Source organism: Dromiciops gliroides, chromosome 4 (genome assembly GCF_019393635.1).
Source record: "Dromiciops gliroides isolate mDroGli1 chromosome 4, mDroGli1.pri, whole genome shotgun sequence".
Classification (NCBI taxonomy): Eukaryota; Metazoa; Chordata; class Mammalia; order Microbiotheria; family Microbiotheriidae; genus Dromiciops; species Dromiciops gliroides.
In genome coordinates, this window is record NC_057864.1 from 180,014,807 (window position 1) to 180,036,583 (window position 21,777).

At 49.2% G+C, this 21,777-nt stretch overlaps 2 protein-coding genes across 3 annotated transcripts in view; one reads left to right on the forward strand and one right to left on the reverse strand.

The window, feature by feature from the left end:
* The window catches only part of EZH1 (enhancer of zeste 1 polycomb repressive complex 2 subunit), a 44,047-nt gene extending 41,316 nt beyond the window's left edge, over nt 1–2,731 (forward strand). For both annotated transcript variants that reach the window (XM_044000795.1, XM_044000796.1), the window contains exon 21: nt 138–2,731. In XM_044000795.1, coding sequence (XP_043856730.1) covers nt 138–198 — 61 coding nt within the window. In that variant the 3' untranslated portion in view covers nt 199–2,731. The remainder of the gene's footprint in view (nt 1–137) is intronic.
* A 395-nt stretch (nt 2,732–3,126) lies between these two features.
* On the reverse strand, nt 3,127–21,722 carry CNTNAP1 (contactin associated protein 1). The gene is made up of 24 exons (XM_044000789.1): nt 21,510–21,722; nt 20,854–20,955; nt 20,502–20,695; nt 20,130–20,277; nt 19,420–19,623; nt 18,441–18,625; nt 17,922–18,065; nt 17,152–17,413; nt 15,365–15,514; nt 15,069–15,240; nt 14,322–14,428; nt 14,030–14,149; nt 13,260–13,463; nt 12,073–12,229; nt 11,746–11,873; nt 10,553–10,738; nt 9,647–9,868; nt 7,550–7,789; nt 6,419–6,772; nt 6,085–6,212; nt 5,826–5,919; nt 5,032–5,277; nt 4,878–4,925; nt 3,127–4,300 (listed from the first exon to the last, which is right to left on the reverse strand). The coding sequence occupies exons 1-24, from the start codon at nt 21,571–21,573 to the stop codon at nt 4,053–4,055; spliced, it is 4,107 nt and encodes a 1,368-aa protein (XP_043856724.1). The 5' UTR covers nt 21,574–21,722; the 3' UTR covers nt 3,127–4,052.
* Nucleotides 21,723–21,777: the final 55 nt, after the last annotated feature.

A 21,777-nucleotide genomic window follows, 5' to 3' on the forward strand; every position in this document is an offset into this window, starting at 1 on the left:
AGCGAAACGGCTGGTGATTGAAGATGGAAAGGAAAAGAAGATTAGGGGCTTTGTCTTGTCAAGCACAAAAGTCCTAGTGTTTTTTGTTTTTTTAAAGTCCTGGTGTTAACCAAACTCCTCTCTTCCTTCCTTGACAGGTACAGCCAAGCTGATGCCCTCAAGTATGTGGGGATCGAGAGGGAGACAGATGTCCTCTAGTCTTCCTGTGCCCCAACCTCCAGTGCCTCTAGCAGCGCTGTCTCTGCTTTTGTGCTCACATCATGGCTGCTTCAGTCTCCTGCACTGTCTCCTATACCCAGAAACCCTCTCTTCTTACCCCCTTTGTAGTGAAGCCTAGGCTATGGGCAGTGGGGGAGAAGTTCTTTGTCTCAGAGTGAAATCTAGGGGCATTTAGGGCTTGGGTTCTCAGGAAAGAGAGAGAGAGACAAAGGCAGGGAGGTGGGGTAGTGTGTCCTCTCAGCTCAGAGGCAAACCATAAAGGTTAGGGGCTGATATCTGATAACTTGGTTTCCTGTTAGCTCTCTATGCTGGGGGCCAGACCTAGGGCAGTATCTGTGGGCACTAGAAAGTCAGCAAAGACACCTTCTTATCTTCTATCCTTAAAGCAAGGTCCTTCATATAGTTAGGTGCCTGACACCATCTCTGACAGTAGAACCTGGGAAGGGTGGTAGCAGCGAATGGGCTGAAGGACCAGAGTCATTGGAATGGGAGTTCATGACAAAGTGTATCGTGACAGTACAGATTGGATCTAAGTAGGGGGATGGGTCTTCTCACTCCTCCTTAACTTTCCCGTTGCCCAGTGGCAGAGGTTTGCTAAATCTGACCACTAGTCAGAAGTTGCAAAGGAAAACATAAACTATTGCTACTTTGACTAATTTGGCTAAAGTGAAAGGGACTGTGTTCTCTCTCCTCACTGTTCAGGGAAGGAGAACCGTGCTAAAGGCAGGAGTTAAGATCTCAGGGCTTGAGGGACAGGAGCCTTTGAAGAAGATTTTGTCCATGCAGATGGACTGGTGTTTTCAGATGTGCAGGAAGGAGCGTAAGGTCCCCTGCTACCTCCTTCACCACCTGTCAGGCCCTTGGAGATGTCATGCTGCTGAAATGTTAGAGAGTGGGAGGAAGGAGGGTGTGTGTGTGTGCGCGCGCGCGCGCGCGAGAGAGAGAGAGAGAGAGAGAGAGAGAGAGAGAGAGAGAGAGAGAGAGAGAGAGAGAGAGAGAGAGAGAGAGAGAGAGAGAGAGAGAGAGAGTGTGTCTGTGTCTCTTGGGTACTTATTTTGTTCTAGCTTCCTTCCCTTCCCCCCCCACCAGATTAAAGGGGCCGATGTTAAGTATCCCTTCAGGGTGAAAAGGCACAGTTGCAGGTTGGGGGTAGGGGAGTAGGACACACAGGATGCAGATGTAATTTGCTTTCCTAACTCTGGCACCTTCTGTTTGGTATTAGTAGGTATATAGCGGGGTGGGCTGGGGGCTGAACATGCATGTGTGTAGAGATGACCATACATGTAATTATAAACTGGCAATGCATGCATGGGGGGCCACTGGACCTTGGGCCACTTTGAAGCCTCGAGGCAGCTGGGCCCTCTCTAGGGAAACTTTCCAGCAAAGCACTTTAACTATTTCCTTTAGAAGACCTGAAGTTATGGGCGGGTATTGGGATTAAGCTGTGGTCTCTGGGATCCCACCCCAAACCTAGTTTCTGAGGAGAGGGAGGTGGCTTTCCTTGCATCCAATTCCCCTGAGGAGCTTAGAGTAGCTGTGTTGACAGAGGGATCTTGTCACGGTGAGAATGGGGCCAACCAGGAAGATCTGTGGCTGGCAGGTTTGCTGAGTTGGCAGGGAACTGGGGAGTGCCTGTGCTTAGGTGGAAAGGACATGGGCAAGTCCAGACTGGCCTAGGGAGTGTCTAGAACAAGGGTGCGAGGCTTCCCCCTCTCTCTGTAGGGAGTAAGTGCCTTTCTCCTTGATCTGGCCTGACCATTCTCTTCCTGTCCTCATACCCTTAAGGCGTGTCATGTGAGGTTGGGGTGGAGTTCTTTCTGGTCATGTTAGCCAAGGGCTACCATCCTTTCCATTAGGGTGTTCAAATAAGTTTCCCAGCCAATTCAGCTGGCCATCTGCCCCCTTTTCTCACCCCCATCTCCAGCTGCCCCTCAGACATTCCCAGCCGGCTCTTGGCAGGGGCCAGCTGTTTAGTCAGCCAGCCTCCACGGTGATTCTGAAGTCTACTCCTGCTGTGTGAAGGGAATGCTCCCTTTCCCACAGCCACAAACTGCTATGGGCACTGAATTGCTCATAGATTAGAGGGGAAAACCAGAGACATTTGGCATCAGTTCAGAAAGCCTGAACAGCTCAACTTTTTTGTTTTGGGAGTGGGTTTTTTCGGGGGCTAAACTCTAGATCTTTGCAGCCATATGCTGGCCAAGAAGAAGGGCTGGGCTATGGTTTTTGTGATGTGTTCAGGAAGGAAGGAGCTCTTCCACATTTCTTTCAGGCTTTCTCTGGTTTTCAAAGCCACTAAGTTTTATCCCTCTTCTCTCATTCAATCCTTCTTGCATCCTTAGTATTCTCTTCCACCCACAATGTCCATTTGAATTTCCTTTCTATTATCTAGAATGGGGCAGAGGGGCTTGATGTCAGTGTGGCTTTGTTGCCAGTGAATCTCACGCACTTTAAAATCCTGTGGCTTGTGATCCCCTCATCAGAATAAAGTGGTAGAAACTATTCTGTAGTAAGCTGAGCAATTTGTTTCTGGTCTGAGGGAAATGGTGTCGAATATGTGCACAGATCACATTGGTGGATTCCAGCATCCTCTGACTTTGGGTAAGGTCTGAAGTCCTCAAGAGATTGTATGGGAGCAGAGTCCCCATTCACAGTTCTGACAAGAGGATCGATGACATCCTGCTTCCACTCCCCAACAACTGTAGCATCTGCTACCACACCAAGACCATCTCTGTCACTCTCTATTGGAACAGCTCTCTGAATCTGTCAACACAACAGGATCTTTCTTAGTATGGACAGGAGAGGTCCAGGTTGGGGGAGTGACCAGCAGAGCCTATGAGACATCCAACATAAGAGGAGCAAACTACAGACCACAGGGTACATACAACATGGGACAGAACACTTGACTCTGGGTTTGTTTTTGTTTTTAATATATAAACCAAGAATTTAAAAAATCACTGTAATATAGAGATCTTCTGGAGAGACTTTGCAACAACAACAACAAAAAAAGTATAAATAATATGATCTCCTGGGCACATGAAGCAGCATTTGAGCATACGAGGGAGGGGTGCTTCTCATGCATTGGAGAGCAATATGGGTGGTTAAGCAGACACCAAAGTTATTGCACATCCTTGGGAAAGTGGGAGGGAGATAGGTTATTGAAGGGTCTGCCTAAATTTCTCTACCTTGCATGTTTTGACTTATGGCTTTGGCTGAAGCATATGAAGTAGCAGGGGTGCTAAGGTGCTAAGCTGAAGCCTTGTGGACTCCATTTAAAAAGGGGGGCAGGTTGGGGAAGGGAGTGTTCCTCACTCCCTACTCTACTGGAAGCCAATGGAAGGCATCCTGCAGGACAGAGGGGAGGCTTGGGGAAATGATTTAGCAGTCTCCTCCCCCCATATCCTGGGTAACCCGCACATCTGTCCCTGCTGAGACTGTGTATGTGTGGGGAGAAGCAGATAATCTCCCCCTGCACACAGTTGTTAATCCCTTGTAGCAGCTGGAGATGGGGCTAGGGCAGAGATGGTGGGAGCTGCCTAGGCCCATCTACCAGGCAAGCACTGGGCCAAGAGCCTGAGTGAGTGGGGGGTGGGAGAGGGTGGATAGGAGAAGGAAAGGGATGGGCATTTGGCTCGAGGCAGTGAGACTCTGCCTCTCCCTTTGGTCCCAACCACAGCTCTGCCTATGAAAGTGGGCAGGGAGAGGTATCCTCTAGGTAGACAGAGCCAACTCAGGGAAGGAGTCCTGATGCCCTTGATTAGGGAGAGAGGACAAAAGGAGGAAGAGTCTGGACTTGGGGAGAGGGACTTTATCGCATAGGCCCCTCCCCTGATTCATTCAGAACGGGACTCCTCCAGGATCTGGGGTAGGTTCTGGTCCCGAATGGCAGGTGCAGGGGCCGGGGGTTGGGGAGCAGGGGGCCGGGCAGGAGTAGAAGGGGGTAAAGGTGTCTTGCTAGAAGCATGGTAATCATGGGTGGCCTTGGGCTCATGGGTATGATAAGAACCCTTGTATCGATGATTTTGCAGGTAGAAGAGGACCAACAGCCCCACCAATCCTAGCAGCAAGAGAGTCACCACAACTAGAGGAAAAGGAAAGATGAATGTGGGTCCCAGGCATTTTATATGTACATGTCTTTGCCCAACCTGTGTTAAAGCTATGTGTAACTATTCCCTAATCCTTGGAAGAACTTCCTAGCACTTGGAGGCTTAATATCTCTATTCTCAGGGCAGCTAGGTGGCACAGTGAATAGAGCACCGACCCTAGATTCAGGAGGACCTGAGTTCAAATCCAGCCTCAGACACTTAACAGTTACTAGCTGTGTGACCCTAGGCAAGTCATTTAACCCCAATTGCCTCACCAAAAAAAAAAATCTCTATTCCCCCCAACTTCTGGTGTTTTCCCCACCATCCCAGCTTCTTACTCCATGCCATTTCACTCCTAGCTAAAGATGGTTTTCATCTGAGTAGTAAAGGTTAATAGTACAGCTTTGCATGTTTTAAAAGCCCCCAACCCTCCAGTGATCCTACTGCCTGAACTTTTATTGCATCCCTCTCTAGCTTCTTCCCATATGAGCATCCCCAGACCTCCAAGTTATGTGCACTAAGGAACAGGGAACACGTTAGAGGTAATATTTGAAACGAGTAACTGTTACTCACAGCCTATGATGATAGCGACCCAGCCATCATCGTGATAATAGATGAAGTCTGGAAGAGGATAAGATGCCCAGTTACTAGAAACCCTAGGCTCCATCACTAACTATCCTTCTCAGGAGGAAGCCCCTTCCCCTCTCCCCTGCTCTGGGACACATACCTGGTGGCAGGTACCAAGGATCAAGCTCAGGTGGCACCTCAAGGCCAGAATGTGGCATAGCACCACAGTTGGACTCAGCCAGATCCCCCTGAACACGAAGGGCTTCGGAAATCTCACGGGGAAATGGGCGAGGGGCCCGGAAATAGGTTTTGAGTGGGGCCACATTGTTGAAACGAACACCTGAGAGGCAACCTGAAAAGCCTGGGGTGTTGTAGCGCTGAATCTCAGGGTCTATCACTCCTGTCTCTGGAGATAGAAGAAAAGAAAAGGGCAAATCCGGGGGATGGTCACTTCCTGGCAGAACTGCAACCACTATTTTTCAGACTCAGCACTGAACAAACCAAAAAAAAGCACCTTCAAATCAACTTTTAAAGACATTCAGTTGGAATGTTGAAGAGACAACCTCACAAACAACATACCCTTTGGGTAAAGACCCCAAAACCCAATAAGTGTACTACCACGGTAGGTATGTGGAACTCACCTGTCGTATAGCAGCAGAAGCAAGGAAGCACCTACTATCAGACGACTTTGTATTTTAACTAATTTTTCTTGCCAATTAGGTGCTAAGCTGATTGATTTTTATGCTTTTAAAAGAACATCAATTCTATCAGCCTTCTAAACTTTGTTGCCCTGGGGCAAGGTCCCAGTTTCCCTACCCTAGGCATGCCTCTTCTCTCTGGTCTCTTCAAACTCATTTAGTTCAATGTTCCTGTGACTTTCCCCAGGTTCCCAAGATTTCTCAGACTTTCCCTGGCCATCCATCTCCTAACTACAAAGTCTCCATAACACCTTACCCATAACACGCCCCAGGTACAAGGCCTTTGGTGAGTCCAACTGACTGTCTACAAGCAATGAGAATTTTTGTTCCACCAGTGGGAAATAATCCACCTGGAATAGGGCAAACAAAACACACGTGATCTCAGGGATAGACACTGCTTATCAACCAGACAATGATGAGACCAACTAATGTCTACCCATTTGAAAGATTCTCCTAAATTGATCCCAGTTAATGCTTCACCATCCCCTGTGACACTCCCCTCCTCCTTCGCCTACCTGGATGAAGAGGCTTCTGTAGACACGGGTGATATTGATGCTGTGGGATTGACCATCAATGACTGGCCGGGTGGTCAGTGGATACACATAAGGGCTAGTACCCAACTGGTAACGCAGCTGCAGGGTCCCTGCAGGGGAGGGGAGCTGCCAACATAACACCACTCCCCCAACCTGGGTAGCCAACACCCTCCCCGTGCCCTGCTGTCCCCAACCCCTGTGAATGCCTAGGGAGAAGGGGGAAATTGGTCCCTGGGTCAGATGGAGCAATGACCGGAAATACTAAGGAGCATCGGGAATAATTGAGGGACATGCAGGATGCCCATTAAGAACTCACCATCCTCCTTGATGAGCACAGCCATGTAATCTTGGACAAAGGAGCTAACATAGAGGAGGATTGCTGGGGCAGATGTAGTGCTGAAACTGAAAGAGACCTCCTCCCCGGTGACGTTGTAGACCGGCCCCCGATAGCCAGGCACAGGCCGACCAGGTCGAGGGTATTCAGGGAGTTGGTAACCAGGACCGTGATATCCAGGCACGTAGCCAGGGGTGTCATAGCCCGGGACATAGCCTGGCTCGTAGCCCGGCACTGGGCGGCTCAGCATGTGAGAGAACTCTTGAGCAGCGGAGCGAAGGGCTGACTGCAGGTTATAACGCACCCAGGTGCCTTCCTCAAAGAACCCGCCGATGTCTAGGGACAGGTGGCATGTCAGAGGCCTCTCATAACCCCAGACCATGGAGCACAGGGTGCCATGCTCCTTAAATTAGGATACTTCTTATGGCCCACCCCCATTTTAATTCTCTTAATCTTTCTACCTTTCCTTGTTGTATCCCCTTATGTTCCTCTACCATATCAATTCTCTCTGCCATCAGTGACAATCTCCTCCTGCCTATATCACTTTCTTTTTTTTTTTTTAATTTTTGTGGGGCAATAAGGGTTAAGTGACTTGCTCAGGGCCACACAGCTAGTATCAAATAAATGTCTGAGGTTGGATTTGAACTCAGGTCCTCCTGAACTCAGAGCCAGTGCTCTATCCACTGCGCCACCTAGCTGCCCCACCTATATCACTTTCAACTCACATCCCTCCACCCCAATGGCCACTTACAGGTAGACTAAGGGAGATACAATCAAACTCCATAAGCCCCAGTCCTACTCTTCTGCCTCAGTGATGGTGAATTTGAAGATATGTATTTATTGGGGGGGAGTGGAATATGAGATTTTAGGCCTTTTAGGGAAGCATTTGATTGTCCCACCCCCAGTCCACTGCTGCCACATCACCAAATGGCTATAACAGGTTTTCCTAGAGCATGGGTCTCGGGAGAAATACCCTATCCTGCAAATGGCTCTAACTCCCTCCATCCACTCAATTCTCAAAAAGGATGCTTGTCTATGAACTCCCCACCCATCCAACCCTCTCTGGCTACCCCCACATTCCCCCAAGATCCCAGCCTGACCCCCTCCACTGACCATGGTTGCAGTAGGGCCCTTCGAAGGCTGTGAGATCACAGTCACATGTATAGTAGCTGTACCGTTCCACACACCGTCCACCATGAAAGCAGGGGAGCTTGGGGTGAAGACAGCGGCCTGTGCAGTTGGGTGAGGTGCCCTCTGAGGCATTGGCACGGCCCTCCAGGTTCAAGGTAATTCCATTCAGACGCATTGCTCGTAAGCAGCCGAGGAAGGGACGCCTCTTAAGCTCTGCAGAGCCTACAGGAGCAAGAACCATGAGTTCAGCTTGGGAAGGAGGAGGGAGCTAGGAACTAAAGAGTGAAGGGGCCCGGTGAGATATTTCTTCTATGCTTCTGGGACAGAAGCATAGAAGAAAGAAACACATGTGTGGTTTATATTCCTCTGAATGTTCCCAGAGAGCCATGGTAATTAATTGGGCTGAAGCCTCTTGAGGGACTAATGGAAATAATAATAATGGAAATAATAATGGAAAGCCAGTCTGGTGTAATAGAAAAAGCACTGGCTTTAGAGTGAGAGAATTAGGGTCCAGATACCTGTTCTACTACATGCTAACCACGTGACTATGGGGAAGTCACTTAATTTCTATGGATCTTAGTTTGCTTATCTGTAAAGTGTGAGGATTGGATTAGATGAAAATATGATATATCAGTGACGACATATGGGACAAACTATAATTGGGTTAAAGGGGACAGAATGAAGGACTCCTATATGCATCTTTGGCAGAAAAAGAAGAGTCCAGTGAGAAACTGGAAAAGGAAGGAACTTAATAATAATAGCAGCTAACATTTATATAACACATTAAGGTGTACAAATACTATCCTCACAACAACCCTGGATAGATGGTAATATTATTCCCATTTTACAGATGAGGAAACTGACACTAAAGGAGGTTAATTGACTTGCCCAGGATCACACAGCTAGTATGTGTCTGAGGCTGGATTTGAACTCACATCTTCCTGACTCCAAGCCTAATCACTTTATCCACTGTGGCAGCTAGCTGCTTCATATCTCTCCTGGCCAAAGATGCTAGTCTAGCCTCATGGCTCCTAGGCCTGCTTTCCTTACCTAAGACCAGGAAGCTTATTAACAGTCAGCCAGAGTAGCCAATTAACTAGCTAGTCAATGTCCATTAACTTTGTGGATTATTTTCCACATATTTGTAAATAGCTCTGCCCTTTTAAAAATCCAACTGTGGCTTGTTCTTGTTGTTCAGTCATGTACAACTCTCTGTGACCCTATTTGGGGTTTTCTTGGCAGAGTAGCCTGCCATTTTCTTCTCCAGCTCATTTCACAGATGAAGAAACTGAGGCAAACAGGGTTAAGTGATTTGCCTAGGGTCCCATAGCTAGTAAGTATCTGAGGCCAGATTTGAATTCATGAAGATAAATCTTTCTGCTTCCAAGCCCAGTGTTCTATCCACAGTACCACCTAGCTAGTCTACCTATGGTTTGTGCTCCCAAAAAAAAGGGCTGTCCCAGGTGTCCAAAGCTCAAGATATTCTGGGGGTGGCTACCCTCCTCTGGGGATGTAAAAAAGGCAACAGAATCTTTGGAATTCAAATGGGTCCAGTTCCACATATAAATTGAGTTTTAGAAAGAATTATAGACAGGTCCTCTAGAATAAATCTGGAAATGATCCATAGAATTGGTGAGTCCCATGTCCCAAGGTGGACAGGATCAAGAGAAGGCAATATGTACTGTGGAAAGAAAGCTGTATCTGGAGTCAGATGGCATGGAGCCAATCCCAGATCTGACTACCCATGGGACCTTGGGTAAATACCACAACCTTTCTGGGTCTCGGTTTCCTATTTATAAAGTGAAATAATTGGACTAGATGATGTCTCAGTTCTCTTCCTGATCTATAAATCTATGATTCTTTGACCCTCTAAGAGGACTGGAGTTGGTGACTAAGTAGAGAACAGAGGCATTGTAGAAGGAAGGACCCTACTTCTACAGAATGAGAAGGGACTCTTAACTAGTCAAAAGCAGAAGAATCTGAGAACTGAAATGCTAGAAAATGTGGAGTAGGACCTTGACTTGTTTGTGAGCAAGACGAGAGACCACTTTGGTTCTAGAAATGGGGGTCCCTGCTCACCAACAGTAAGAGGCTGCTCATACTCTAGCCAGATGTAGGTCTGGAGGGGCATTGGCCGAATCTCCCAGGGGCGATGGTCAACTCGGAGCCGGGCCAGTTTCACATTGATCTCAGCCCGCACCAGGTGCCACTCATCATCATTAAATTCCATGTCCTCAGCGTGGACTGTGAGGTTTTCATCACCATTTCCCACATCAAAGGCAAAAACTACGTCTCGAGAGGCTAGAGCATGGGAAGAAGAGGAAGGGAACACAATCAAGTTACCTCTCCATCCCCTTCCAATCCCCCAGACCTCTGAACATTTCATCAATGTTCACCCCATAATCTCTCTAAACACCCTGCAAAATCCTCCCAGACCTATTCATAAACCCAGACCCCCACCCTTCCCCATCTTGGCATCTCTCTATCTAGAACTAGGTTCAGTTTAATTTCCCTTTTGTTACTTTGGGTAAGTCTCTAACCTGTTAAGAGTTGGACCAAAAATTGGCCAGTTTCTCCTCATCTCTAAAATGAGGAAATTGGACAAGATCCTTGGTTCTCAATTTCTAGGTCAAAGAGTTATTAGAAGAAATTCCTATCCAGTCAAGTATTTTCTCAAGCAACAGTTAACCAATATAATAATTACTGTCATGTATGAATACTCCCAGTTGGGTGAGGCATTGGCACCTCTGAGATATTGGCGCCTCACAATTTTATATCGCTTCTCATACTCAAAAAATTTGAGAACCATTGTACTAGATAATCTCTCTACTCCCTTCTGACTCTAAAATCCTTTTCCCCCATTACATCCCCCACCCAGTCTTTCCCCAAGGCCTCAGTCAGATCCCTAACATTGCCCTTGTTCTTGTTGCCTGCATCCCTCCCTGTGACCTTCACATACTTCTTCCCATATCATAACCCACTCACTGTTGAGTTCTAGCCGAAGGTATGGTCGTCGCCACTGGCAGTGACGGCCTCCTTTATTCTCTAGGAAGACACCTGAGTCAGCTGTGGTCTTGAAATAGAAAGAGACATCAAGACTGTAGTTGGCCCGGATGGGAGGGAAGAGCAGTGAAGCACCAGTGTGGAAAGAGATAGTATTCCAGGAGTTCCCTGAGGGGCACAGAGAGGAGAGCAAAGTGGTGATGGAGCAGCGAACCATCAGAGTTTCTTAGGAAATACATGGAGATCTTCTTTCACAACATGACTAATGTGGAAATATATCTACACGATTGCACATCTATAACCTATATCAGATTTCTTGCCATTTGGAGGAGAGGGGGGTGGGAAGGAGGGAGAAAAAAATCAGAAACTCAAAATGTTATAAAAATGAATGTTGAGTTGTGGGAAAGGTTTTTGTTTGTTTGTTTTGCAGGCAATGGGGGTTAAGTGACTTGCCCAGGGTCACACAGCTAGTACGTGTCAAGTGTCTGAGGCCGGATTTGAACCCAGGTCCTCCTGAAGCCAGGGCCAGTGCTCTATCCAGTGTGCCACCTAGCTGCCCCCATAAAAATGAATGTTGAAAACCATTTACATGTAACTAGAAAAATAAAATACTATTTATATAAAAGAGAGAAACACATGGAGAAACAAGGAATGAGAGAGAACTATAAGGAGAGGGACATAGAAGATAAGGGAGGGGGATAGAGACACCAGAGTCAAAGGAGAAATGGGGAGTGCGGTAATTATGAGGGTGGGTGGGAGGGTGGATGCCCTCAGAGCACAGTGTTTCAATACATGGGTAGAGGGGGCAGCTAGGTGGCACAGTGGATAAAGCACACTGGCACTGGATTCAGGAGGCCCTGAGTTCAAATCTGGCCTCAGATACCTGACACTTACTAGTTGTATGACCCTGGGCAAGTCATTTAACCCTCATTGCTCCAGGGGGAAAAAATGTCAGAAGGCATCATCATCAATATATGGGCAGAAACAGAAGATAAATGAAGGGCCCCAGAGATGGGAGAGGTATCAGTAGAAGGAGGCACAGAAAAATCATGGGGGTATTGAGCACAGAGATGAGAGTCATGGAAGGAGAACTTGGGGACCACGAATGAAACTTGGGTCAGACAGGTGGATTTTGAAAGCTGAAGAAATGGCCACTTGTGAGGCCTGTCACTCACGATCGCCATAGCAACGAAGAGGCTTCAGGAAGAACTGGGCCTCAGAATTGGATCGGTTAGTATCCCCAACAACCACCTGTGTGACGGGTAGGTGGTCCACAAAGGTCAGCAGTCCTTTGTCTGTCCTCCTGCAAGGGAGGGGAGCAAGGGTTAGAAGTGGGGGGCAGGGGATGTCAGGTTAGCCCCCTTTGGGGAGGTGAACTCCTTGAGGAAAGGGACTGTATTTTTAAGTGCTTAATAAATGTTTGTTGAGTGAGTGAGCTCTAGACCTTCCCTTGGAAGCCCCTGAAACTCTTCAGGATTCTGAGCCACCCCTGCCACCCTCACCACTGGGGCTCATCAGCATCGCAGTTGCAATACAGTGTGGGATCCACGCAGCTCTTATCTAGGCCACAGGAACAGCGCTGGATCCCGGGCTGAGATCCCCCCCAGTAAAAATGCTGCTCCTCATTCCGACCTATCCAGAAGCTGAAGGGGTAGCCGCCTGGAGGTGTAGAGAAAGAGTGAGGGTGAGTTCTCCAGGTACTGTTGTTGTCTTTTGGTCTCCCTAGATATCCCCACCCAAGCCTCCTCCTCTCTAGCCACCATATTTCCTCACAACACACACACACACACACACACACACACACACACACACACACACACACGCTTACACACAAACACACACTTCCTTTATTCCATAATCTTCCCTTAGTCCTTCCTATGACCCTCCTAGTCACATCACTAATCATATTGAGTCACTCAGCCACCACCCCTGCTAACATTCCACGAGAAGAAATAGTGGAAAAAGCACTAGATGAGTAGTAGCAGCTAGATGGTACAGTGCATAAAACACTAAACTTGGAGTCAGGAAGACCTGAGTTCATATTCAGCCTCAGACTAGGTGTGTGACCCTAGGCAAGTCACTTAACCCCTATTTGCCTCAATTCTTCATCTGTAAAACTGAGGCACACCCAGAGAAGGAAATGGCAAGCGACTCCAGTGTCTTTGCCTAGAAAACTCAATAGAGAAATCCATGGGGTCACTAAGAGCTGGACACAACTGAATGACAAAAGCAACAGGAGTCAGTGTCTTGGACTCTACTCCTGGCTTGGCTACTAACTGGCAATATATGATTGAGAAAATCACCTCACCTCTCTGTCACTCAACTTTCCCTCTCCTCTATAAGATGAGGGAGTTGGACTACATCAGGGGTTCTTAACCTGAGTTCTGAGTTTGTTTTAATATTTTGATAAGTAGATTTCCAATACAGTTAACAATATTACTATATCAATATATAATCAGTGTAATTGGTTTCTTCTGTAATCCTATATAGTTTATTTTATGTACATAAGAATGTCATTCTGAAAAGGATTCCTTTCATTGGCTTCCCTAGACTGTCAAAAGAGGCCATGCCACCAAAAAAAAACCCCACAAATTAGAACTGCTGACTTAGACTACCACTAAGATTCTTCCATTAACTCGCTATTGTTCTTTTTTTTTGCTATTGTTCTTTTAATTATATCTTCTCTCACCTGCAGTGTTGAGCAGCCGAGAGTTATAGCAGGAAAACTCAAGCCACTGCTCACAGTATTGAGAGGCATTGGCCAGCGCGCTGACCTCCTCCCAGGATGCGTTCCAGTACTGGATAGCCCCCAGGAATGGGCGATCCTGGCTCGAGCCTGTCACCCGGGTCGTCCACTGCCGATCATGGCGTACCACTGTCCATGCCTTGTTCTCTGGGAGTTGGGGTGAGAGCGAGAGTGGGTGGCCTCTCCCTGGACATGAGGCTTCTTGATACCTTTCCATTCCCCAAACTCAGGGTCATAGAGGGATAATTGGAATGTAACAAGGATAGAATTCCAATTCCCTGGCCTGGGCCTATTACATGGCTGGAGCTGGGAATAGGATTGGAAAGGGTTGAAACACTAGCAAGTTATCTGCAAAAGTAGACTACTGGGGGCAGCTAGGTGGCACAGTGGATAGAGCACCAGCCCTGGAGTCAGGAGGACCTGAGTTCAAATCCAGCCTCAGACACTTGACACTTACTAGCTGTGTGACCTTGAGCAAGTCACTTAACCCTCATTGCCCAACTTAAAAAAAAAAAAAGTAGACTACTAAATCTTGACACCCTCCAGAATCTACCTCTCTGTTTCCAGTTTAATCCCCATCTAACCCAACTATCCTAGCCAAACCACCATTTTCCACCCCACCTCACTCCATCTGTGAAGTCATCTTGGCCTTCTCCCTATCCTGAACTATAATTCCACTTCAGATTCCCTGGCTAGCCCAATGACCCACCTACCTCGGATGTCACAGTACACCACAAATGGCTTTAGTGGACCACTGCCGTCAGGGTCAATGGTGAAATTCCCGGAGGTCTTCCCACTGAGCCTATAGGCTTCACATGATTCTTTGTACAGGGCTGGTAGAGTGGAGAGGCAAGCCTAGAGTGAGGAGGCCTAGAGAAGCAGCTTCCGCCCACCCCCAGCAACCCTGTGCATTCCCAGGTCCCTTCCCCATCTGCTATACCCATCAAAAAACAGATCGTCTTCTAACGCCCCCATCACCCCACCCTTCCTTGGCCCCCAGCTCACGCTGGTGGCAGATCTCCCCCTTGTAGCCTGTCAGGTCACAGTAGCAAATGAAGTCATCCCAGGACTGATAGCAGCGGCCCCCATGTTCACAGGGGTTTGGGAAGCACCTGGAGATGTGGGATAGCATCAGACAGAAAAGTAGGGTCATCATGGGGAATGAGGTAAGAGAAAGGGAAGGTTCTCCCCAGGTTCCCTTCACCCAACACAACTTCTCTATTTCCACACTACAAACAGAATAAACAGCCTGGGTAGAACAACACTCTGCCCAGGGCCAAGACAAGGTGTGGCAGGGGCAGCTAGGTGGAGCAGTGGGTAAAGCACTGACCCTGGATTCAGGAGGACCTGAGTTCAAATCTGGCCTCAGACACTTGATACTTAGTAGCTGTGTGACCCTGGGCAAGTCACTTAACCCTCATTGCCCCACCAAAAAAAAAAAAAAAAGACAAGGTGTGACAGAGTATCTGGGAATCTGGGGCAACTGCTGCTCCTATCTAATTCCTACCAAAAGGACAAGTGAGACAGGTTCCTAGCCCCCCAGTTCTCTCCCAGGTCCAATAGGGCATATGCTCCATTGGCCCTATTGCATATATCACTTCAGGGTAGGAGCAGGACAGGAGAAGAATCATCCTGTAAGGGGAGGGGGTAGTGGGGACAGGAAGAGAGCACGGTCGGTCACTTCCATTGTGAGACGTCGGGGGAGGGTTTGGGGAAGTTGACTTCTTCCGTGAGAGGGAGGCTTCCACGCACCTGTCAGTGATGCCACATGTGTCAAATAGGACCTCAGCATATCTTCCAAGCCGACGGAATTCCAGCAGGGTCAGGTTGACTAGCTGCCCATCCACCTTCAGCAGCTCCATGCAGCCGTGGAATGCTGTCTGGTTAGAATGGCAGCCCCAGAGGCCAGCTGGTTTAGGACAACCTGGAGCAACCAAATTGGGGGAGAAAACCCTGTGGGGTAAAGGACCCTTGATCCTACTCGTGAATTCTCTTTGGTGTCTGTGGGAGTGGGGAGCAACAGGTTGGGAATGTTGGCTACCACTCACCCCCAAAGAAGTATGAAGTCCCAGTACGGATCTGAAGGGGATGAGAGACTCGGAATTCAGCCCCAGCAACATCGTCTATACTGATGACTGCTGTGTTTTCCTGTGCTGCAAAATTCACCTCATGCCAGAACCCATCATTGAGGCGGTACCCTTCAGGCAGAGGGGAGAGACCACAAGTCGAAGGGAAGGCTCCCAATTAGATGGTGTTTTATATTCATCATCTCATCAAAGTCACCCAACAGCCCCTTGTGGCAGGCAATGCAAGTACGATTTCTAAGGTCCTCTCCCTCCCTCCCCGTGTCCAATCAGCTTAAAGTCTTGTTGGGTCTCCTTCTGCAACAACTCCTGACTGAATCTAGTCTTTTCCCTCTGCTCACATAGCTCCCACTGGAGTTCAGGCCCTCAACCTGGGCTATTGGAACGACATCCTAATCACAATTCTTGTTCCAAGTCTCTTCCCTCATCAATTTATCCTCCACATAGCTACCACAATAATTTTCTTAAGACATAGATGTGGCCATGTCACTCCTCCCTTCAAAAGCCTTCAGAGGCCCCTATGCTTCAAGGATAAAACACAAACTCTCCAGACTCATTTCCTCCTGAACTTGGCTGACCTCGGGCAATTGAATTAACCTCTCTAGGTCGATTTCCTCACCTAAATTGAGAGGGGTGGGGGAATGGTGTTTAAGATTCTTTAAAGCACTAAATCTATGGTGCCTGGGGAAGTTTTGTGTAAGTTCACATTAACTACTTACTGACAGAGACAAGGTTTGAACAGCCAGATGCCCTGATTCTTTTTTTCTTTTTTCTTTTTGGGGGGGGGGCGGGGCAATGAGGGTTAAGTGACATGCCCAAGGTCACACAGCTAGTAAGTGTCAAGTGTCCAAGGCCGGATTTGAACTCAGGTCCTCCTGAATCCAGGGCTGGTGCTTTATCCACTGCGCCACCTAGCTGCCCCAAATTGCCCTGAGTCTTAGCAGTTTTCTTCCCCCACTCTTGAGGACGTGCATAGCAGCACTTACAGTATTATTCAGAGATTAAACCGTAAACAAGGCAGAGATTTCCTACCCCACCAAAAAAACCCCAAAAACCCCAAAAAACCAGACCCATGATTTCACTGGTTTAGGGAACTCCCAGCATAGAAAACTCTTCTATTAATCAGCAACTTCTCTAAAACTAGGTCATAGAGAGTTTCCTGAGACCAATACGAATCGGGAGCAGGTCTTGGATTTAGGTTTTCCTGAGTCCAAGGTCAGCCCTCCATTCCCTCCCACACCGGACTGCCTTTCATAATGTTAACAACAATAATAGCAATGCACTCGGGACATCTTTTTTTTTTTTTTTGGCGAAGCAATTGGGGTTAAGTGACTTGCCCAGGGTTACACAGCTAGTTAGTGTTAAATGTCTGAGGTCATATTTGAACTCGGCTCCTGAATCCAGGGCCGGTGCTCTATCCACTGCGCCACCTAGCTGCCCCTACGGGGCATCTTTAAAATGCTTTCCTCATAACAACTCTGGTAAATAATGCAAGAGATATTATACCCATTTCCCCAGTCAGCCTCAGAGAGTTTAAAAGATTTCCTCAAGGTCATACGGATAGTGCTCTAAGCTCGTTCTTTTGATACCTGCGCTCTCCCCACTTAGGGACTTAAGAGGACACCACGCCCCCTCATCCAGGACCGGGTAGGAATACTCTGGGGCGGAGAGTGTCTTGGGGCACTTCCCTTCCCCCTCCACCCCAGCTCTCTTTCCTTCCCCCGCCCATACCCCTCCCCTGCCGCCCGCACCCGCAGCAAACTGTAGCTTCTTGCGCCCAGGCTGAGCAATGGACACATTGACCTGCCCGTCACTGAGCATCAGCTCCACGTGGCCCAGCCCGTCAGACAGGCTCGAGAAGAGCAGCATCCCCGTAAGATCCCAAGTCCGAAAACGAAAGGAAACAGCGAGGCGGCCGCGGCGAGGGAAGCCGGGCACCTGCACAAAGTTGTGTGGGCCGCCGAAATTGATAGGGTGCGGGACCGGATCCAAGCACCGGAAAGCCACCTTGCCCTATAGAGGGGAGAATGCGAAAACCAGGCCGCATCAACGTAGGCATCTGCGAGGCTCTGACAACTGGCAGGGCCTGGACGAGGCTTCCATCCTTTTCCTGTCCCCTTGTCCTCTGACTCAGTTCCCCCCCTCCCCAAGTTGGTCAGGGATGGGGGTGGGAAGGGGAAAAATCGGTCCACTGCCTGCTTCTGGACATACCCTCCATGGGAAAAATGGGGGGGGGGGGAAGGGGAAGGTCATTCACACCACCACTCCTCCCTCTCCCCATCTGCTATTTGTTGTGGCCAGAGAGAAGACGGAGCTGAGTCAGCCTGCATCGATCCTGATCGCAGATCGATATGGTAGCCTAGGAGACCGCCTCCCGGGGGTGGGGGTAGAGCAGCTCAGGGCGTGATCCCATTTCCCTCCTTCCCATATCCCCCATATCCCCATTACTGGCCTCAAGCCTGATATGGGATCCCATGTGTCCCCTACTCTTCTGCCCTCTCCACTTCTCCCCCATACTGGCCTCAGAAGAGATACGGGAATGACCCTGGACAGCCAGGTCGGCGATGTTGACTCGGTTAAAGATTACATTTTCCATGCAGCCGCGAAAATTTTCCCGGTAAGCAAGGTTCTTCTGCCTAGCCCTGACCAGCCCTCCTATAAACATCTGCAGGAAAATGATGCGTAGGGGTGCCAGGGTGTCAGTCACCTCAAATAACCCTAGTGTCCGTACCCATCCCAGGTCTAGGATTTCTACCCAGTCAGGATGAACCTTCAGCGGAGCAAACTTCGCTCCAATAGCATCCTAGATTTACACGATTTGTCACACGCGAACTCGAACTCTGATGTTTACACACATTATGACCCAACTCTACGGGCGTCCCCGCCACTTCCTTTCTCAAAAGGGACCCTCTCGTGTCTTTTCTCCATGCACCTGCTCCCCCCCCCCCATCAGTATCTTCAAACCTCTCTCCACTTTCGGAAAGTGTAGTTCACCCCTCCCCTCTCTCCAATTCGTTAGTATTCCTTCCTCCTCCATTACCTCTGTATCTAGGTTTAGCTTCTCAAAGTCGCCATTGAGCTGAAATCGCTGTACTTCGCCATCCAGCGTCAAGTTGACGTCTCTACCAAAGCGATCCAGCCGCAAGTAGTGCCAATGCAAGTCATTGAGAACGCCACCCGCATATACAGTCGTGTGGCCGGGCCTGGTATGGATAGGGTTGCTCCCTGGAAGAAGTGGGGGCGGGGGGCGGGAAGAGGGGAGAGAAGACATGAAGAAAAACAGCCGCGATGGCAGATAGGAGCCAGAAAGACCTGCTTTCAATCCAGCCTGAGGGCAAGTCACTTAACAGTTCTGAACCTCAGTTTCCTTATCTGTGAAATGTGGAAAACAGCACTTACCTCTTGGGGTCGGTGTGAGGATCAAATGCAAAAATGCCGGGGAAGCATTTTGCAAATCTTGAAAGGAAAAATACTAGATATTATCATTAATTGTTTCACATTCCATTAATCAATCAATAAGTATTTATTAAGCTCCTGCTTTGGGCCAAACTGTGTGCTAGGTGCTGAAGATACAAAGAGAGAAAGGGTGTAGAACTAGAAAGGACCTTAGCAATCATTTAGTCCAGGTCTGTCATTTTACAGAGGAGGAAACTGAGGCTCTGAGCTGGGAAGTGATTTTGCCAAACTCTTATAAGGAACCAAGGCAGGATTGTAACCAGGTCCTCTAACTCCAAACCTCATGCTCCTTCCATTACACTTGACTTGTTGCCTGAACTATTTGGGACCATGGGGTTCCTAGAGAGTGACCAAAAAAAAAAAAAAAGGTGAGTAAAGAGGCCAAGGTCAGAAACTGAGTGAAAAACAGGGGTTTGGTTTTGGATGAAGGAGGTTGAGTCAGAGGTCAGAGGTCAAGTGTGACCAGTCAAAGCTGAGAGAGAGAGGGTAGAGAAGACACAGCTTCAGCTGTTCTGGGATGAGCTAGGGAAGCCAGTCCTGAACGGGCAGTGTAGTAGGCTCACCGAGGCTCATATGCAGCCACAATTGAGCATTCTTGAGTTCCAGAGTCACATAGTCGCCCTGAATGCCCTCTGAGTGCAGAAGGAGCCCTTCTTTTTCCTCTGTCTTAAAGCTGAATGCGAAGACATCCCATAGGGTCCGGCTCACGCCCTTGGGAAATCGGTAGGATAGAGCATCATCCCCATCAAAGTATAGCACGTCTGACTCTGAAAGGAACAGTAAACTGAATTCATCTAGCACTGGAATGTTTACAACATGTTTTCAGGACCTAATCTTGGACCCTCACAACGACTCAGTGAGAGAAGTTTGATCCTTTTTACAGATGAGAAAGTTGAGAGGTTTAACGGGCCCATACAGGTCATACAAGTATGTAGGTTCAGCTAGGAAGCTAGTCTGCCCTGACTCCAAGCCTAGGGCTGCCTCAGCAGCTGGTCCTCTCCAACTCCCCCATGCCTTTTCTGTTCCCTAATTGTTGCAACATTCCTAAACACAGGGACCCAATCCACTGTCTATACTTCTCCCCCATCCCCCACCCACCCAGAGTCTCCAATCTTAGCCCAGGAACTCCCATTTCTCAAAGGCCTTGGGGCCCTCAATTGGTCCTCTTCCGCTGGATTCTTTTTTGCCTTTTCCCTCTTTCCTTCCCCCTCCCCCACCATGGCTCATAAGTCTGGAGACCCTTAGAGTATTCGTTTCTTCAGTTCCCCCTTACTGTAAGGGCATCCATAGAGTCCAAGTCTCAGGCCAATCTTGCCCCGTGGGTTCCAGGCCAAGGGCACTATCCGAATGTACCTGGCAGTTATGTGGTAGTGGAGGTCATGCCTGACCACCGCGGACTCGTTCACATTCCCGAAGAATGTCTGGGGGAGAGAGGGAGTAGGAGCGGAACCCTGAGAGAACTAATAACGGAGTCTGTAGTCCCTCACAGTCTTACAGGCGACCCTAGTCTCCATCTACCCTCCACCAGCAGACCCCACCCTGGGGCCACCTGGTGGGCAGGGAGGCACCGAAATTAGGGACTAGGGACACCGGAATGCTTTCCCCTGGACAGCCCTCTCTGCCTTTCTGCTCCCACCACCCATACCGAATTGTGCCCTCGCTGGTAAAAAGGGGTCCAGCTGTCCACGCGGTCTCCATAGAGTAGCATATAGCGTGTGACCCAATCCCATGAGTTAAAGGCGCCCTGCGTGGCCACAGCCCTTATCTTATGCTTCTTCATCAAATCAATCTGTAGCCAGGGGTTCCGGTCTCCAATGGCAGGCGACCATCCACTTGTCCCTGCAGACCCCAAGAAAGTGCATGTCACAAACCAGGAGGCCACCTGATTCTCTCCCTCCCCGCCCCGCCAGCCCCACTCAGGGAGATTTCCCACACGTGCACTTAGGTGTTTTGCATGCACCAGAGGTTCCGTGTCCCCAAGCCCCGGTACTCCTCACCGTGGAGCCGGGCGAAGCGAGGCCCAGTGAAGAAACCGTAGTAAGAAGAGGCTCCCAGCGATCGAGAATACAGCGAGGCCACCAGTTCCTCATCACAGCCATCTAGGGGACCCGGAGATCGGAGACAGTCAGTGTCAGTCCTCCACTCCCAAACCGAATTTTCTCCTTTCAGTCAGTGCCCTTTCCTTCCTCCCTTAGTGCTGCTGCTCCAAGGGTCAGGCAGTTTCTTACTTCCCTGCGTCCAGTGCCAGTCTGAGATCGGAGCCCTACCTGCCTGCCCCACCCTACCCTGGTCGCTGCTGCAGCAGAACCCCTACAGACTGGGAGGATTAACAGTCATCTCACTTCCCAACCAGACCCGACACCTAGGACCTGAGAGCCCCAGGACTCAGGGGGTTTGGAAGCAATAGGAAAGGGTAGAGAAAGAGAATAGAGGGGTGGGGAAGAACTGGGGTCCTTGTCTCGGAGCTGCATTGCGGAGGCACTGGGAAAGGGCCCCGAAATTGGGAAAGAGACTCAAGAACTCCCCTCTATATTATCGGCACGCCACCACCACCCCCAACCGCAATGCGGCTGGATCTCAGACCCGCCCGCCAGCATCCTTCGGTTCCCTGGTTGCTGGTCCTCCCTGCACCTCCTCTCGGCCGGATACTCACACCAGCCCCAGCCTCTGGCTCCAGTGACCGCTGCAAGCAAAATGCAGAAGAACGGGGTGCCCATAGTGCCCAGAAGGGCCCTGGGCTCTGCCCAGCTCTCAGTTGTTCCCCCGCGATTTTTAAGGGTCCAGAATCTTCTCTCGTCTCCCCTCTTCTCCCCTTCTCCCCTTCTCCCCTTCTCCCTCTCTTCCGATCTCTCTGTCCTTTTTTTGCCCACCCTTACCTCTCTCCCCCCTCCCAGCCTTTCCCCGTCTTCTCCTCTTACACC

Excerpts from the sequence above, each read along its gene's own strand:
- CNTNAP1 (XM_044000789.1), bottom strand. The coding sequence starts at position 21,573 with ATGGGCACCCCGTTCTTCTGCATTTTGCTTGCAGCGGTCACTGGAGCC. Across the intron at positions 17,414-17,921 it reads ATTCCCGTATCTCTTCTGAG|GGCAAGGTGGCTTTCCGGTG; the intron begins GCCAGTATGGGG and ends TCCCCTCTATAG. Across the intron at positions 13,464-14,029 it reads GGTGTACTGTGACATCCGAG|AGAACAAGGCATGGACAGTG; the intron begins GTAGGTGGGTCA and ends CCCAACTCCCAG.